The sequence below is a fragment of the Pezoporus wallicus genome, unplaced genomic scaffold (assembly GCF_028554395.1).
Source record: "Pezoporus wallicus isolate ANWC-B61680 ecotype Strahan unplaced genomic scaffold, APGP_CSIRO_Pwel_v1 contig_3486, whole genome shotgun sequence".
Lineage (NCBI taxonomy): Eukaryota > Metazoa > Chordata > Aves > Psittaciformes > Psittacidae > Pezoporus > Pezoporus wallicus.
The window spans coordinates 6,628,973-6,648,659 of record NW_026642292.1 but is presented as its reverse complement, the minus strand read 5'-3'; the positions used below and the strand labels follow the sequence as shown (position 1 = coordinate 6,648,659).

Below are 19,687 nucleotides of genomic sequence, written 5' to 3'. Positions count from 1 at the left end.
CATAGCCTCTCTCTCTGGTGCTGGTTCCTTAATGTCTAATGCTTCTTCTCATGCAGTTTTTACCTGTGGAGTAGGAACACTAAGAATCTCTATGTCCTTTACTTAGCCTATCCTCATAAAACATACATGAAATGAACACCTTGAAACACGTCTCTTACTAAATTTGATTGAAATGGGGCAAAAGGTGTGAGGGAAGGGAGGACAGACATAAAAGCAGACTCTCAAGCCTCCATTCATGGAGAAACCAGGCTTAAAAAGAACAAAAACTAATCACAGAAGAAGAGAAGTAAGGAAAGAAAGTCACACAGAAATAAAGTGGCTTCATTATACAGTCCATCAGGAGCTGAGCTACAGATATAATCCCAATCTTTTGATACACTATGCATCCATATAGTAGATGGACGCAGACCTCAAATATTCCAAATTACTGACAAAGAAGGAGAGAAGCAGGCCTGGGGCAAGCTGGAACAGTTAAAAAGTCCAGCTGATACCATTTTCACAAGCTAAATCAGAGGATGCCTGGACAGCACTGAACCTTGCCTGTCAGGAACAGATATAGATGATGTTCATGGCAGGGGTGTCAGAACTAGATGATCTTAAGGTCCTTTCCAACCCTAACGATTCTATGATTCTATGTAGATCCAAGGTGCTCCCAGAATCAGACATCAGATCTTGCCTGTGTTCTGCTGAAGTGCACAGCATTTTCAAATTATTTATCATTAATTAATTTTCACTGTGACCTATCTTCCCCCTTAACAACACTTCTTAATGCTCGCATTCAAACAGATTATAAACAAATATCGTAAGGATAATTACAAGCCGTGTTTTATAAAAAAAGTTCCTTTTAAAAAATGCAGAAGCCAAAAAACTTAGAAAAAATATATACACACTGTTCTTCTATACTAGAGCAATAGCAACAGTATTGTTTTAAAGTTAGTTATTTTTGCTGTAGAACCAATTTTATAAATCATTCTACAACCTAAGTATTATCCTGACTCTATTTCAGGAAATAAAAAACAGAAAGGGCCCGGTACTACAGACATAGAAAACCACCCGTTTTTTAGAAAACACTCCCCCTCAAATAAACAAACCACTAAACCAAACAACCTAAGATGCAACAGTGAGAAGTCAGAATTCGTAGGCAGTCTATAGTAATAATGATAACTATAATATTTTTTCTTCAAGTTGAAGACAAAGAACAAAAAAGTCATTAATAATTAAAGCTTGCCAGAGGCATGGCTATTTCTCTTTTTACTAACTGTCTATTGTCTAATTTAATTACCAGTATTAAGCTCCATGCTAAGGTCAACCAGCTTCAGTTCCTCCAATATTACACTTCAACCAGTGCTCATTAACGTGTCTACTGAACGGATTAGCACATCTGAAGATGTATGTATGCAGGACAGGGGACAGTCTAATGATAGCCAATTGTTCATTTATAATAGGACACATGTTCGAGACTGTAACTTACTATCACTAATGTGGAATTTATTAAATTCTAAAAAAAAAAAAAAAAATGCCAATACAGCAAACCATTTTTTCTTAATGTGCCTATGAGAGATCATATCACTTCTGAGCATCTGTGCCTGCTCTGAGACAAAACACCCTATCTACAATTAACATTGCTGAATTCTTTATATTTTAAACTTTTTTTAAAAGGTAAAATTATGTTAATAGCCATCATGTGGCTCCTGCCTGAATAAAAAGTCACGTTAGAAAGTACTCACCACATATTTACTAATCGGCATTTAAAGTCTGGAAGTACTAAAAGCATCACTCAGATGTAATGCTTTTTCTTCTGCACAGACCATTACCTCCCTGTAGTTTTCATCACTATACATGTGATCCTGACAATAGTGATCCTGACAACAGTTGCAATGATGGCAAAGATCACCAGTATCGCAAAATTAGAGATTAGCAGGTAAAAGTGTTTTATAACAGTAAATAAATTATAAAATTATATTTTATGATTTTTCAGAAAAAGTTAGTTTTCTTTGACTCTTATTTTCTCTAGGATTATTATAAAAAGAAAACCTGTTATTCAGAATCACCTACCTTTTTTGTTAAAGAGTCATCTGAATCAGAAGGCATTCTTGTTGACACATGGAACATTACTTCTACTGTTGAGGTAGCAAAATATGGAGTGGTCAATCCAGTGCTTTTGTTTTTTTGCAGTCCTCCCATGAAGCCACAATGGTTTGTGAGATTTACCTAGAAATAAAACACAGAAAGCATTAGGGGAAGGGGAAAAGAAAAAAAAAAAAAAAAAATCAGGTGATAAATGCATTCTCTATACTTTAAAATGTGCTTTCAACCATATTTTTTAAAGTGAAGTTACTTTTCACAACAGTACAGTTAGGTTTTTCCAGAAGAGCTCAGACTTGCCAACTAGACCGGACATCTACTGGAGTGCAGTGGCATTCTATATTCCACCGTCACCACAGATGCTGCTGGGAAGATGAGGGTAAAGAAAAGAAAAGGCTGTGTAAATGAGTATTTACTGCATTATTCCCTGACCAGTTGCTTACATGTGCTTTTTTAAATTTTTAAAATTCTCCGTTACTACATCAGCCTTGATCTAAACTCTGAAAAAAATCCTGAGAGGCAAAAATTTTACATCATCTTGTTACCTTCCATATGTTTTTTCTTGAGAAATATTCCTTCTTTGAATATGAAAAAAATTACAGGAAACTAAGTGATAATTCATAACTAAGTTTATAAGTCTTAGTTCTATGGGAAATATTTTGACCCTCAAATAAATAAGCACACTTAATGTGCTATTTCACATTTAAAACTGCCTAAGGAACGTTGAATCTCAGATGTGAATACATTTAATCTCTGCCCATATGGGATATATATCTGCTTTTCTGTTAGTGAAAGATTCAGAATTTAATGCTAAGAGGTTAAAACACTAGATGTTTGTCCTGGTTCCAGCTGAGAGAGAGTTAATTTTCTTCCTAGTAGCTGGTGCAGTGCTGTGTTTTGGCTTCAGTCTGAGAATACTACTGGTAACACACCAGTGTTTCAGTTGTTGCTTAACAGCACTTACCCTGATCAAGGAATTTTCAGTGTCTCATGCTCTGCTCGTAAGGAGGGGAACAGTAGGAAGGACGGACAGGACACCTGACCCAAACTAACTAAAGCGGTATTCCATATCACAGCACGTCATGCCTAGTATATAAACTGGGGGGAGCTGGCCGGGAAAGGGCTGATCGCTGCTCAGGGATGGGCTGGGTATCAGTCAGCAGGTATTGAGCAATTGCATTGTGTATCACTTGTGTTTCTTAGGTTTTATTCCTCTCTCTCTTTTCCCTATTCTTATTATTTATTAACATTATAATTGTTATCTTTATTTCAATTAAACTGTTCTTATCTTGAGCCACAGGTTTTAACCTTTTTCTGATTCTCTTCCCCATTCCATGGCGGGTGAGGGGATGAAGGGAAGAGAGAAGTGAGCAAGTGGCTGTGTGGTATTTAGTTGCCGGCTGGGGTTAGTCCATGGCAATGTCTTATCATGGAATATTAATTCACATTAGTAACACTTTATATTAACACTTTATTAGTAACTATACCTAATAAAGGCTAAGGGAATTAACCCATGAAAGAAGGATATTCAAAGACACTAATACGTTGGGTTTTATTTCTCCTGAAGAATCAGGAATGTGGAAGATAAACATCTATGTTCATGACAGCAGACGTCTAGCACTTTTTCTGTTCCTATGGAAAATTCAGAACCATTATCCACACAGCTAATCTAGTAGTGCTCTTGTACACCTAATGATTAACAAAAAGAAAGAAATAAAAGAATGAGTAAGATGGACACTCATGTGGACACTCCTGATGAACGCCAAGTCACAAGAGGAACAAAAACCCTGCTGTTTCTTATGCAGCCAGCCAGGAGCAGAAGCGATTCCTAAACTTCTGTGGGACTGTGCGAAGCTGAACTTTATAATGGAAGTTAATTCTGTGCAGTCAGAAAGAAAGGATGCTAAAAAAGGAAATCCTCGTAGGTGTATCAAACTAGTGACTAAAGAGCTGCAGGCCCATACAGATGATAGGGTACATAACTGTGTGAACAATTACATGTCTGCAGTAGAAGGCAGGAAAAAGGGAGCATGACAGAAGCTGACTGTCTGTACTTTCTGGATTCCCAAATTTGAGCAAAGCTCAAACTTCACTGGATGTAACACTTAACCAGCTTACAAGGAAATCAAGATGTCTCCTACTCAGTCCATGAAAGCCTAGTACAGGACTGTAGATTAAAGAATCATCTCTGCCTACACAAACTTTCTTAAATTCAAAGAGCTTAAAATTAAATAGCTAGTTTTGCTAATGCAATTAAAACCAGAATTCTTCTCTACATCTTACTTGCAAACCAGTGTATTTCAGTACTTGTGAGTAATGCTAAAGAACCAAAGACTCATCCCTAAAGCGATCTGTAACTTTCTCTGTAAACAAACTTAGGATAAAAATATTTTAATACCTCCCAGCCAAGACCAGCTACAAAATCCTCATAGGCTTGACTTCCCCCAGTATTCGTAAGAATGGAGTGTTTATCTTCTTGTCCCTCAGCAACATAAAACACTGCAATCTTGTGCGTCTCTCGGCTGTAAAACAGAGAACGATTACTGCATGACAGTGCCTTTACTAATATGAAACCAAAATATGCAAACAGTACAAACAGTACACAAAGAGCATGGCTTTTAAAACACCAAAAAATATAGTGGAAGTAAAGTACAACTATATGGCTTCTTTTTTAATACCAAAAAATATAGTGGAAGTAAAGCACAACTATATGGCTTCTTTTTTAATACCTTCTACATTTCCACATTCCCAGCCCAGCCTTTTCTAGAGTCTAAAGTTTCGCTATACATGAACAGCATTTACCTCTTTTATCAGTTCTAAGATGTAGGAAGGTACTGGCAATGCCAATTACCAATGGAATACCTGGGCTTCCGAAATGAGCAAAACCTGTAAAACAGGTAGTATTGACAGTGCACTGTCCATTAACAGTGCCTTGTGTATGCTGGAGCAAATGCATCTTATGCAACTGAACAAAGGATCTATTGGTACTATAGCAATGTCTTTCGTCAAGCTTGCTCTTGGACACTGCAGCAACCAAACGTGGTTTCTCACTTCTAAAACCTCCACTGGATTTTATTTCAACTTTTACAAAAACAATTCAAAGGTTTTAATTCTGTGCTACAATGCCAACTAGAATTCCGTGTCTTCAAACACTAAAAGCATTGGAAAACAGCTAAAGAATTAGCCAAAGCTTAACATGCAGAGACTTCAATTTATCCAAGTTTTAAAACTATTCCAACTTATGCATACAAGTGTTCATAATTTTAAGTTCTTTGAAGTTTGTTCTGTCTCATGATATTTTACTTGTATAGTTTTACTCTACAAATAATACCAATGTAACTTCAATACAATAGCAGTAACTACTACAGTGCAAAATACATGAATAATTTATGAAACTATTTTAAAAATCAGTTCAACTCTTACACCTGTGCAATTAGAGCCATTTAAGTACAAGCAAACTTAAATAAGTAGGCAGCCATTGAAAGAATTTACCATTGTCTTGAGTCCAAATTTCTGAGTTCTCGAAGTAACTTTTCATTTTTCTTCAGGAGATGAAAGCTCCTTCTAAATAGAGAAATTTATAACTATTATATCACCTGTTCACCAATGGATACAGAACAGCACAAGAATGATAAAAGAACATCTCCAGGTCCATTCAAGAACAATTGGCAAATGCTTTTGCCTTTTCAATAGTACTTCCTTATATAAAATATTAAGACATCTTTTAAAAATATATACAAGCAATTTTTTTTTTTTTTTACTCCAGGAAATCTCCATTACAGTCCCAAGTACAACCTTTACTTCTTTCTACTTTCCTCTGTTAACCTATTGGATCTATCTGCAATCAATCCCTTCTCTCAGAACTCCCTCTGACACATATAAGCTGCATGCTTTACTAGGCCATAATATAGATGCTTACTGACAAAAGACACTCCCATAACCTACTGTCCTAGGGAGTTAGTGCATTAAACACAGAGCTTTTGCTATTCTGAATTTCAGAAGAGAACAGAACATAAACTCCCTAGTCACCCATCCAGCTGTAACAATTTAAAGAAAAAAAAAACCAATATGTTAGAGCAAGAAAGGCACTTTTCATTTCTTTTAAACTGTGCTTACGCTGTTTCCCAGAAAACACAGTGGAATGAGTTTAAAAACAGTACTGTTCAAAACCAGACTGCCTTGAGCAATTAAAGACACAAATAAGGGTTATAATACCAGAATTTTGTCCCATTCCAGTGGTATGTCCAGTGACATACATTATTTTTGGTTTACTTCCCTTCATAGTATGAAAATACAAAATTTGACAGCTATGGCCAAAAAAAAAAAAATTTTCAGAAAGACCCTTGAATTCTAGGATGCTAATATTTGTACATACCCTCATGTATATGCAGACATACACCTACCTACACCCCCCCAAAAATAATGTAAGCAGAGACTTTACTTTTGTAACTGAACATGGCTTGTCTCTTGTTGTTCTAAACAATACCTAAACACTGCCAATGTTGAAATAAATAGTAAAAGATGCATCTTTTTCATTAGCTAACACAGATGCAATGCTTTGAGGGGGCACACAAGCATGCTTTTAGCAGGCAAAGCAGCAAGACACTGTCCAGCAACACAACAGCTGAGAATATCACGCTTTTCAGAGTCTCACTCTGGCACAGAAGGGTAATGATTTTTACAGAAACATACATGGGTAGCAAAGAAAGCAAAAAGATGCCTTCTTCACCCATCATAGTAACTCTTAGTACAGTTGGTGAAAGGATAATTAGAAAAGATATTACTCTTTAATTCATCTTCCAACACTGTTCTAAGGAAAGAATGTAAATGGCAATAAAGGCAACAGGTTCCTCCTTTCTGCCTCTCTAAATGACAGGCTGAAATACGGAAGAAAACTGCCATTTTCCCCGATTTCCCTTAGTTGCATATCCCCTCTTCTCTTCTGTTGGCTGGCCTGAAGTATTTTTGGCTTAACCTACTCCATGATCAACTATTACTACACGCTAAGAATAGCGCAATTCCTTAAGAGAATTTTCTTGAATTGAGAGTCTTTTCTTTTTACCTTTTATCCCAAGAATTCATTCCCAGTATACTGAGAAGTAACCTGCAGTAGTAAAATGCTGACTGGGGCTTTTGTGAGGTTGGCTCATCTTGCTCCATAGCCCTCATATTTAAATCATTGAAATGCTTTTCAACAAACTCCCTCTCTTCTGTGTGCTGTTTCAGAATTGCATTAATGACATCATTCTCCTGCTTCTCTGAGATGCAGACTGGTTGAGGAGCAGGAATGTTGAGTGAGACACCAGTTCTCTGTAAGCATTCAGGGCTTGTAACACCTAAATACTGTAGGAGTTCATCAAGGGCATCTTCTTCATCCCTAATTGTATCCCATGTTGGCACAGTGTCTCTAAATTTCCTTTTCACTTGGAGTGTAATTCCATCCCTTGCAGATACATCCTCCACATGCTCAAAAGATGAAAGAGCATCTTCTACTTTATCTTGTTGAGATAATGAAAGTGCAAAAGACGTTGGTTGTGAAGATCCACATAAAGATGATGGTCCATACAGAATGGCTGAATCCCATGAGTATTTGCCAGATAGATCACGTACTATAATTCTAACATTTGAATTAGCAGATGCAAGTCCAGCAGACAGTCCTCCCCCAGGCATGTCATCTTCTGCTTGGATTTGTATGCAGGACACCAGGGATGTATTGTTTAACACAAAGAATTGAAGATTTGGGTTCTCAAAAAGTTCAGGAGAAAGTTCAGGACTTTCACTGTAGGGATTGTCGTTGTTTTCACACACTTGACTAGTTAGCATAGCAGGACCTCCACTCATAGGATAGTGGCCTAAGTGGTTGACTAGATGTGTTATCACAGTACGAGCAGCAACAGAAATTAATCCTTGTTGCATGTGAGTTTTCACTGTGAGAGAAAGAACATAGGTTTTAAAAGGAGAGTTCAGAAAACAACACTGAGATTCACATATTTCTTTTGATTTCCTCTTCTTCGTGAGTTTTAAACAAATGATAAGCACTGCAAGGTTAGTCCAGCTCAGTAACAGAAAATACATATTTTGATCAACACTGGTCTCATATAAATAGCATGAAAAGCCATCAGATAGTTAAAGAAGCATCCTCATTATTTTACAGCCCAGAATACCTCTTCTACCACAGCTTTTTAATCAGCATAGTTCTTCTGAAATATGTGATTTCATAATCTAGTGAAAATAAATCTTAAATTGCTGATGAAGTAGAGAACGTAATTGTGTTGCAAGAAGTCCATTTTCAACTGCAATGGATTTTTATATTTATACACATCATTACATTGAGAAAGACAAAGGAACAAAGATGTACAAAGCCTCTAATCCATCTTAATTTCCCTGGGGAGCCCATAGCTGTAGGTTAGGTTGAGAATAATACTGGATGATTTTGAAGTACCAAATCAAAGAGCAGGCTACCTATACTGAACACAATCTAACAGCAGCTGAATATTCACAAAGCAAATCTCATGCCCCAACTCCATTTTAAGAAGTTTCAGGCTGGAAAACCTTGGAGGGAGAAAGAGAAGTTAATCGTGCCTATCTTACGTGACATTCATCTTGTGAGATGCACTGGTATTTCAATATAGTGTTGCCACCTCCTTCTTTGTTGCGTACTTTCCATGTGCATGCAACATTATCTAAATTCACAGAAGTAATTTCTTAATGTTTATACCACACTCTTGCTAACTCGGTAATTCATTGGTTTTGGATTCTTCTATGAAATCCACTCTACATTACCGATGAAGTAGAGAGGTGGTCAGAGCGACTGTCGGTCAGGCTGCCCTCAACTAGATCAGGATACCCACTGAAGAACTCATACACAAAAGTATTACACTGCAGAATATCACAGGCAGGAAACAAAAGAGGATTAACATGGCAAAGCACACATTTCTGCAGCCTTTCTCTTGTAACAGGACCTGGATGCCCCAAATTTGGGATTAATAAGGGAAAGATAAATCAAGATTGTATTCCTCAGGATTATATCATATATTTTAAATGATATTAAATGTTGCAAACTGCTGCACACACTTCCCACTTTTTTTCTCACTGAAAATCCATCAAACTAGAATGTTCTGAACCATGTTACTTTTTCATTCATTTACTGAGAAAATGTAACCTTTTGGACATGTAAGCATGGTATAACTATCTCATCTCCCTTTATATTGTGTATTTATACACAATAAAAAACCATGCTTCTTCTTTTTGCCACGCAAGGCATCTGAACTGTTTTATCTGGAAAAATAGAGGCAAATTTGTAACACATACTGACTGTCATAATATATCTTTAGTTTTTGAAGCACAGGATGCATTCTGCATCTGCAAACACCAAACCATTTATATTTGCCTTTTTTTTTTCCCCAGACAAGGTTCGGGTAAAGCATGTAGGAGACATTTGGGATTCTGGCTCTTCTCTACCTTTAGGGAGCACTAGATCTGAACTACAAAAAGAGAATAATTTCATCCAGTTAACATTTGGCTAAATCAACTAACTGGCAAAATCAAGTTCATTTTTATACTATTCCAAACTCAGATAAATGCAAATATTTTAATGAAATAAGGTCTTGAAAACTAATAAAAACAAATTCTATATTACATTTTTTATTTATAACCTTCCTGAGATTTAAAATTTACAAACACAAAAACATTCAGTGAAGCTGAATTAAATGTCCAGATGTTGACAGCATACAGGAAATTAAGCTATAGTGCCATCTGCTGAAACGTAAGAAGGAACTGTAAGCAAGTTTATACAAGACAATGACAAACTAAGCTGGATGCCTGAAGAATAATTTATCAGTGCAGTACTAACCACCACCTGCACAACGCAGAGACTGGCTCATCTTTGTCAGGGTATTTATGTTAAGTGTTTAGTGCTTGGCACTGCAACAGGTAAGCAAGGTAATACTCTTCTCAAGCTCCTAGGAGCAAAACCATGTGAGCTTTCCAGCTACCTGAATTCTCACACTGCATAGATTAAATGCCTTCCATTACTTTTCACTGAAAAACCTGAAGAAATGAAAGGGACCTGCTACCATATAAATTATTATTAGTACTGTTTCATAGAATCATAGAATTGTTAGGGTTGGAAAGGACCTTAAGATCATCTAGTTCCAAACCCCCTGTGGACACCTTACGCTAAACCATATCACCCAAGGCCTTGTCCAACCTGGCCTTGAACACTGCCAGGGATGGAGCATTCACAACCTCCCTGGGCAACCTATTCCAGTGCCTCACCACTGGACTTTCGTCGCAAACCCTAAACATCTCAAACCCGACCATGGTTGTATTGTGACTGTGTGCATGACTTTACTCCCTTAGGAGCCTAAGGGACATACAGACGAGAAAGGTAACACAGTGATTCAAAGAGCAGAACATAAAATTTAAATTTCAAAGGTCCACCCCCAGTCCTACCACAGTCTTTCTCTGAAAATTTTGCTCTTGAATTAAAATAGAATGTAAAAGAATCAGGATATAAATCTGTTATTGCCTCTTTTATAAGATGAAAAGAGAGAACTTCTCACTGAGTTTTCTCTCAGAATACAGTATTATGGATCTAAAATTGATACAGTAAACTGTAAAGTATTAAAAGAAGGAGACCGAAAAGTAAACTCTGATGTAAACTGTTATGTTGCAACAAAATTAAGCAATCTTGGGTAATTTTTGCCACACAGCAGGTCAGATTTTGATGGTGTTTTCCTTTAGCAAAAGCCAAAACCAAACTCAACTCAAAAAAGCAAACCCAGTAATGCTTTTAGAAAATACGAGAAATTTAAATTCTCAACTTAAAGGACACATATTAATAATGTGTTCCCAGAAGCACATCTCAATCAGGAACAACTGAACATTCAACATATTAGAACTCTTAAAATGAGTATCGAAACCCTGCTTTTTGTTTCTGAAGGGCAGATCAAAATATGCAATAATGCAAGTCATCACAGCCTTACCACAAACTCTACAAATGAAGTCATAGCATTACACACTGAAGCAGTCCAGCTGGCTGCTTTGCCAACCTCTCTTCCTGAATGAACACATTTCTGCTCTCTTTACAGTGCCACAGTGGTTTGCTTGGCCGATGTATTTTATATGTGTACATGATTACTTAGTAATTTACCAGAAGCCTGTTATATTAGCTATTTTTCTTAGTCCCTGAAATTACCCCTTTTGTGGAAAGGCTGAAGGTCTATCACCACTCATTCGTATCAGTTGCATGAATGGAGGATTCCTGAATTTCCTGAAGATCTGTTGTTAACTCTCTAATTCAACTTTGGCTGAACAGTTTCTGAACTAGTTATGTAGTGGAAGGAAAAAGTAATGACTGAGGGTGGAATTTAACTCTCCTCACCCTTTTAGCTGTCTAAAGAATGATGCACATGTACAGACTGATTCACCTCAGAAGCCCTGGAGAAATGGAATGAATCACTCTGGAAACTCTTTATCTATTACATTTAGAGGGAGCCTAAGAGAGGTCAGTTTAGCTTAGCTACCTGTATTTTACATTAGCTAAAGGAAGTCTCACTCCTTTCTAAGCTTCAGGTAAAGAGAGATGCCGTTTCAGAGAACCCACCTCTACAATGTCCCTCATGAAACACAAACTGTGCTAATCTGGATTCACTGCGTATAAAGCATTTTTTTTTTAAGGATACTTTTTGTCTTCTTTCAGTAAAAACCCTAGTACTTTGCATTTTTACTTTTTTAAATAAAAGCAAAGACTAAACATCAGATGGGAAATACTTTTTCTTCAGAAATGGAAATATGTTAGGAAAATTATCAATCTATACAAAAGAGTTTAATTTATATTTGAGGCAATACGACAAATGGGTGAAAACACATTAAATCAATAACTGATAGACCACTGTATCTATGCAATGTAACTGCTAGCTTTCAATCACAACTATCCCTAATAAATCTGTGATCTATGAAGAACAGGTTTGAAAGCATTTTTGTAATTGCAAAAAAAAAAAAATAACATAAATCCATACAATATTATTTCCTTATGGCTAGACTCTATTCAATAGTTTGATTTTGCTATGTATTAACATTAGAAGATGTATACCACTTTTTGTTTAGTGTTATGTATTTTCATGTAACCAGCTTCTCTGTCAATACAACAGTCACAAAACCCCCTCAAATTTTACTTTTTCCTGAATGTTTGCATTATTCAGTATAAACAACAAAAAAGCTTTGAAGAGAGGTTTCATTGTAATTCTCCCTCATTTATGTTTATGGTCCTGTAATGACAAATGAAAGACCAGAAGCAGGTAAGCAGATCATGGCATAATGCAGTCTAAGTTAGTGTTTGCATATCTAAACTGCACAGCAGTATAATGCTGTACTATCTTTGGAGAAAGTGTATCTGCCACTGTGACACTGAATCCAGGCTAGTTAGGTCTGTGGTTAATTAGCACAGACAGCACTTATATGCCTGTACTGTAGGTAGAGAAGGCTGTTGTCAATACTAGCTAGAAGAAGAGCTCATCACCCTTCATGTAGACATGCCCTGTGATTCTTTAGATGTATAAAAGCACCACAGACTTGTCTTCAAGTTCTGATGATGCAAGAAAAGCTTCCTACTTGTGTCTTTATTATCATCTGCTAAAAGTTCATTCTGGTTTAAACAAAACGCTTTAATATATGTAGCACAATTTCAAAATTAATTTTTGTGTATCTTAGACTGCAACCTACCACTTTACCTTAAACCTACAGAAAGGAGGACAAACACAATTTCACAGGCAATCCTAGCACTTGGAAAGTTACTGAAACAGAGAGGTGAACAGAATTCTCTCCATATCGCCTGTTTCCAGGGGATTTAAGAAATCTTTGCCCTGCTGTTTATTGCAGGGCTTGCTCCAGCCTCTCAATAGATCCTTTCCCCACTACACAGCTGTATCACTGAAAGTCCCATATTTTTGTGGTCTCATACCACATCATACTGTGGGCTAAGTGTCCATAAAACTTGTGATGGATCTGACCTTGAACAATGGAAAGCATAATCGGATATGTCAATCACATATATTAAACTGATCAAAAGCAGCCTGTTTTAAGGATTCTGGCTTCTCAGTACTTTTGGCTTTGCCTGTGACCTGAAGAAAGAATCTAGCAAACCCCAACCTGCCTTTGTAGAACTTCCCTGTTTTCCCTACAACTGCCATCCTGCCCATTTCCATTCCCTAAAAAAAAAAAAAAAAAAAAAAAAGAAAAAAGAAAAAAGTAATGATAAAGAGACTGACCCACTGGCATACTGTTCTGCTGCTAGCTTGTACTAATTGACCCTGTCTTGATTGAGTCCCAGAGTGGTTGTTATCCACTAGCTTTACTCCTCTCACTCCGCAACAACGCCAGGAAGAACAGATGCTCTGCGATCAGTCAAGCACTGCCAGTTTTATTCTCTGCCTGGCAATGTGGACTAGAAGCGCCAAGGTTGCAAGACCATGGTTGCATTATAATGCTTTAGTTTGCCAATTAAATTTCACAATCTGACTTACAATTCCAAAGCCCTGAAACTTTAAAAACATATGGGGTTTCCTTAATTCATCTGGAGAGATAAAAGAACAGCTGAAATTACTTGTATTTAGAAATTTAACAAGAAATCATAAAAGAACAGATCATGTACGGAAATGCAAAATGAAGATATCGATGCTAAGGTTTTTTGCAACTATACTCATTTAAAGAGAAATCTATTCAGGGTTGTCTTTTCAGATTGTCAGATTAAAAAAGCCACACAGCATTTGCTGCTAACCCATAATTACAGATTATTATAGAATACAAAAGATGCCAGGCATAAAAAGCTACTACAATTCACTACACTGTAATAGAACATGCAGTGAAAGTTAATTTTGGCAAATGCTTTAAATATTAGCTTTACATAATATGTATAGGTGAGACTGTAATTAGGACAGAATGAATCCTTCGAAGCCTCTTTCATTCTGACCCAGCAGATGATTACTTTTTACTAATAAGACCACAGCCATTTGACAAAAAGCCAACTATAGTACCTTGCTTCATTCTTCAGTAAATTTAATAATTACAGCTCCTCCTGCCAATAGTTCTCAAATCAGACTTGTTCAATCCAATACTGAGCTTATTAGGGGACAGCTCTATGTTTAGAATTCTTTGGCCAAAAAAGTACTTGAGGATGATGAAGCATGCCTTAGACAAGGGCACAATGATTAGCCATTTTCTCTACATAAAAAACAGCACGTAGTCACTACAGACCACAAAATCACCTGCTGTTAGCACACAGCTGCTACAAAGAGCTGCTGCATTTATCTGGTCCTTAATACCTTTAAGGAAGCCTAAATGGAACAACTTAATATGGAGGGAGAATAGCACTACACAGAGTTTCTGGTATCAGTATTAACCTCATCTTTTTCAATTTTCTTCCCAAAGTAGCCATTTGATATTGACTAGACACATATGCTACTCCTCTGCAGCTTAGAGTCTTTATTTTTATTTTTAAGTTGTGAAGCAAATGTTAATTTCTGTGGCTTTTAAGTTTCTAAGCAGATGAAAGAAATTTATTATTTTTTTTTTTTAGATAACTGTAGTTTTAGTGTAAATAGATCGACAACACATTACGATGGGCTATGACAATGAACAGAAAGCTTTCAATATTACAAGCTCACAAAGGAAAAAGTCCAAAATATTCTTAGAGAAAATTAAGAAAAAATAAATTTATTTACTGAAATTAAAATGACAAGCAACATTTATCCACACTGCAGTACTTAACACTTTTCAGTGACAGACAGAGCACAGAAGAATCCATACCAAATCGATCTTTATGTTGTTCAGAAGAGACTTATTTCAGTTAATCGAACAATAATTGCTCAAAATTATATTAGCTCATTCCATACTAATGGTTCTTACCTACTGTCTAGGTACAATTTAAAACTTATGCTTTATACCAACACTTCAATACTAGAAACCAAGACAAAATTTTTTTGAAAGAAAATGTACTTAGATAATTTGACAAACCTTCAGTGACTGGCTGAAGTTTAGAAGACCTCTCTGAGTCTGGAGAATGCAGTGGTTCTGGCTCCTTCAAGCTTTCTAAATGCATAAAAGGATCGTAATCCACACATGCCAAATCAGAAAGACTTAAAGGAAAATATTTAGGGTTGCTAAAACACTGAGACCCATAGACACATCCGTGCAGAACCTACAACAAAACCAGAATTTCATTACATTAACTACTGAAATTTCTACTTGATAGTTTTATAAGAAATGAATTTTATTTTTATTTAAATTTTTAATTTTTTTTTTAAAAACAGCTAGGCAGGACAATATGGAAAATTTTTGTTGTTTATTGTTTACAAAAACAAACCCTGGTCTGTAAAGAAAATTGTCAAGACAGCATCAACACTGAAATGGAATTTAATAATAAAGAAACAAGAAACAAAAAATACAACAAATCACTAAGCTACCCTTATTTATAGATCTCCTATCTTATTTAATTATATATGCTAGGTCTAAGCTGCTGGAGGTTTTAATCCCCTTCCCTTGTGAAAAAACAAAAAACAAAAACTACAACCTATCTTTGTTCTGTGTCCCTAAAGACAGTAATTATAACTTAGTGCTTTTTATTTTGCTTATTGCTAAATAAAATTCCTTGGTATATAGAAGGTACATCCTCCTGTCTTAAAATGTATAGCTGGTCTACAACACAAGCATCTGCTATTGATGTGTCATGCAAAAATGAACTTGGTTACACATCACAAAATGTAAACCAAAATCAGCAATTCCAAATATACCAAAGATCAAACAGTTACAGTAAAATGTAGAAGAACTAAGACAGCACTCCACATTTCAGTAGTAGAATCGAGGTCAGCTTACAAAAAACTTAGGTCTTCATTTTCATGAAAACAGACACTAAATCCATACACAGAAATCCTCATTTAGCAAGTAAAGAAACATGTACCTTATATATACAGTTAAGAACGGATCTTTCAGTCTTATCATTTTCTGCTCCTGTAGCATGAAGAGGCTGCAGCAAGGTCTTTAATGGCAAGGCCATTATCCAGTCCAATAAGCACAGAAGTAAAGAAACCACCAACTGGAACAAACACTTTCAATTAAAAATCAATTAAACCAGCACCTGCTACTTCACATTTATCACTGCATTTTACTTCTCTATTTTACTTTGTTTTTTTCAATTTGGTAGAGTCACCATTATTCAGTAATGGCAGGTCACACTAGTTTAAAAGCCATTGTATCTTCAAAACCTACAGCACCAGTGAAAATTTAGGCTACTGAGGTTACGTAGCAACAAACATCCAGACAGTTTCTCATCGTGGTGAGTCTGTGAGCAGATACTGTGCTGAGGAGAATATCCATGCTTTAAAAACTGATTTGCAGGGTGCTGTTTTCAGAGCACACAGGTACAAAAAGGCTGATCTACCATTCTGCATGCAAACCTCACTGTAAAGTGAATCAAGGATTATGCAAAATTGAACTATTTCAGCTGCATTTAGTGCTGTATAAAAACTCAGAGTTTTCTTCACAACATGTCAATAATGCTATGCAGCACCAAGTATCATCTGAAAGAAATCAAACTGCTGTCTTGGAGGCTACTCAGTCAGCAAAAGAACCAACTCCCTCTAGGGGACATTTTTGAAGACTGTAGAATAGAATTAGATTGAGAGACATATACACACCAGATTATTAATAACTTACTGGTTTCAAATAATTATTTTTAATTTTTAAAACTTAACTGTGGAAGAAACAATTCAGTGAATAGCTGCAAGATTCTCTAAAGTATTTCCCAAGTTAAATAAAAGTCTTTCAGAAAAAATCCACTTTATTTACTAATAAAAGACATATAAACATCATACTCATTTCCCATAATACAAGTTTGTCTCTCAGAAACACCACATAATAAGCCTAATGATGAAGAGTTCTGAGTATTTTTTACATTAAACCAATTTTTAAGAAACCCATTAGAACTACTTTGTCAAACTAGGTAAGCAAATTTTTTAATGATATTTGACATACAACAATCAGCATTAGCTGATTGGAAATTTCTCCCATTATAGGAAGCATCCTCAAGTGGAAAGCTGACTAGCTTGGCACAGCACAGTAGCCTGCAACAGCCCGTAACTTCTTGCAAACGGATACAAGAGGCAAACCGGAGCTCTGGAGGCCAAAATGAGTAACAGATCAGTGCAAGCTGCTGTGGGAATGTGTAGTCCAGAGCTCTGCCAGCGACAAACTGGACCAAAGTGCTCAAGTTTAAATGATCACTAAGTCCCTCAGTCCTAGAGCAAAGCCAAATAATTCAAGAGACACAGCTCTCAGGAGGCAGAAAGTACTACTGAGAGTATGAGGTAAAGAAAGAGCCCATCTTAGCTAGGGGAGTCAGACCCATTGAAAATACAAAAAGATAGCAATCATTTTGAAGGACTGCAACAATCAAATTCACCTGAACTTTATAGGCTATCTTTCTCAAGAATGTACTTACAATGGAAAGAGCAAAAAATCATGACCTTGTATGTGTTTTGCAATGTACTTGGAGTAGAAAATATATTTTTACTGTAAGACAAGTTTGAAAAGGCTAGATTACTTTGCTTTAAGTTTACAGAGGGTAAGGAAAAAGAAGACTCATTATTAAAAACAATGAATCTCAAGTAATTTTAAATGCGTATTTTCCCACAAATACTCCAGAAATTCACTAGCATAAACAATATAGCTGTAATTCTGGAAAGACTATATTGTATTATACTTAAAAAGCTGAATCCTTGCTTTAAAACACAACTTAGAACTCATAATAAAGTTATGTCATACACCTTTGTAATTAAACTGACACACTAAAAAGAAATAAAAAATATTTACCCTCTTGTCCTGTTCATAAGAGGAAGCTTCCGTACTGGGCAGCAGATGTGTAATAGTTGCTATCAGAATCTGGGGAAAATACAGTGTGGTTTCTTTAAAAATATAATCTAAATATTAAAGTTTAAAATAGATTTTTAAGCAGGTAAATGTGACATAAAACTAGATTCATGGTTAAATTCTGTAAAAATTATTTTGAGGCAAATAACCATATTCCTTGCTGTGTTTTTTTTTTCTCTTTTAATACAACCCTTTTAATTGTGTTTCACAGAAGAAGGAATTCACTGAAGGAATACGTTCTGCTTGTCTGATGTAGGTGCATTAAGAGCAATGAAATTATACAGCTATGACAAATATTCAGGCAGGAAGAAAACTCAATTCAACATATCTATAGCGTGCAGGATGTGGGTTTGTGTATGGGGCTGAGCTCCAATAGTTCTTAGAACTACTAGAATTTGGAAACACCCTGCCTCTTGAGCAACGTGTCTTCAGAGGAGCAGGGAAAGGCTTGCTACACTTCTTAAGAAGCTTCCACACAATTAACTTTCCAGTTACCTGGAAGACCTCTGTAATTTATCTCTGATTCAGACTCACAGAGGCTATACTCTGCTTCCTTGTTATTTAAAGTGTATTCAAAATAACGATTTTTGATTTATACTGAAACTCTTTAATGCACATAAAATACAACTGCAGATCCATATTTTAAGTAATTGCTTTCTCACTAAACTTAAATAAACATATTTGAAGATATTTAATATTGAAAAAAATCTGAACTTTATTGACAACATTCTCACGTAAATAATGACAGTTATACCTGAGAAAAAGTAAGGATGATATATGCATTTTACATTTTAATACTGAAGTCATCAAGTAATGTGATGTGAATCCCTACTGCTAATATTAGGTAAGATTATGTTTATACTAATTTAACATTCTGTGAAACAGACTTGCCAATATTCTCATATTTTAATTTCAGGGAACTACATTCTACTAGAGCATTAAAAATATTAAAAATCTGAAATTTTTGATTTACTTACTTGAATAATTCTTACAGGTGAATCAGCTTGATACACTTGAAGTCTATGTACATAATGTATCAGCATGTTCAGCATACTGCAGGCAACTTGAGCTACTGTTTTATTTGGAAACTAGAAAAGAGAACACAGTAACAATGACTACGTGATTTTGCATAAAAGCACATTAGGTGGTAAGGAATTTCAGTGGCAGTTTTGTACCTATAGCTCCTTATGTTCCAGGAACATAAGGAACACAATAAAAGAGGAAGAGAACTAAAATTTTATAAAATTTGAAAGGAATTATTTTAGACACAAACAATGTCAGCAGCTAGCATCAACAGTTTGGGACAGACCAGCAGTGAGTGGCCCACAATGAGATAAAGGGGAAAGGAGTTTCCTGATTTCAGACCTGTTAGTGCAGTATCATGAAGCCCGGAAATAAAAAATTGAGTTCTCATTACTTTCATAACTATTAACACGTGACTGCAAAAAACCCACAAAACCCCAAGGAACCAATTCTGAAATCAAGAGATCTTTGTTGAGGACCAAGGGAGGTGAACAGCCATGTATCCAAGTATACAGTACTAACAGGGAGACTAACTGTTTTATGCTAGCGACTGGCGTGTACAGCATTTCTCTGAATGGAAATGAATGCACCTTGGCTTCTGTGCTTAATTGCTGTTCTCTGTTATTTTTAAAATGCAGGGGAAAGTTACTGCACT

At 36.0% G+C, this 19,687-nt stretch overlaps 1 protein-coding gene across 3 annotated transcripts in view; it reads right to left on the bottom strand.

The window, feature by feature from the left end:
• Positions 1-19,687, bottom strand: part of RALGAPA1 (Ral GTPase activating protein catalytic subunit alpha 1) — a 129,548-nt gene that overhangs the window by 39,488 nt on the left and 70,373 nt on the right. For all 3 annotated transcript variants that reach the window (XM_057428635.1, XM_057428634.1, XM_057428636.1), the window contains 8 exons: positions 18,987-19,097; positions 17,953-18,021; positions 16,043-16,177; positions 15,100-15,283; positions 7,148-8,012; positions 5,578-5,649; positions 4,484-4,607; positions 2,056-2,211 (listed from right to left, as the gene is read on the bottom strand). In XM_057428635.1, the coding sequence (XP_057284618.1) occupies positions 2,056-2,211; positions 4,484-4,607; positions 5,578-5,649; positions 7,148-8,012; positions 15,100-15,283; positions 16,043-16,177; positions 17,953-18,021; positions 18,987-19,097 (1,716 nt within the window). The remainder of the gene's footprint in view (positions 1-2,055; positions 2,212-4,483; positions 4,608-5,577; positions 5,650-7,147; positions 8,013-15,099; positions 15,284-16,042; positions 16,178-17,952; positions 18,022-18,986; positions 19,098-19,687) is intronic.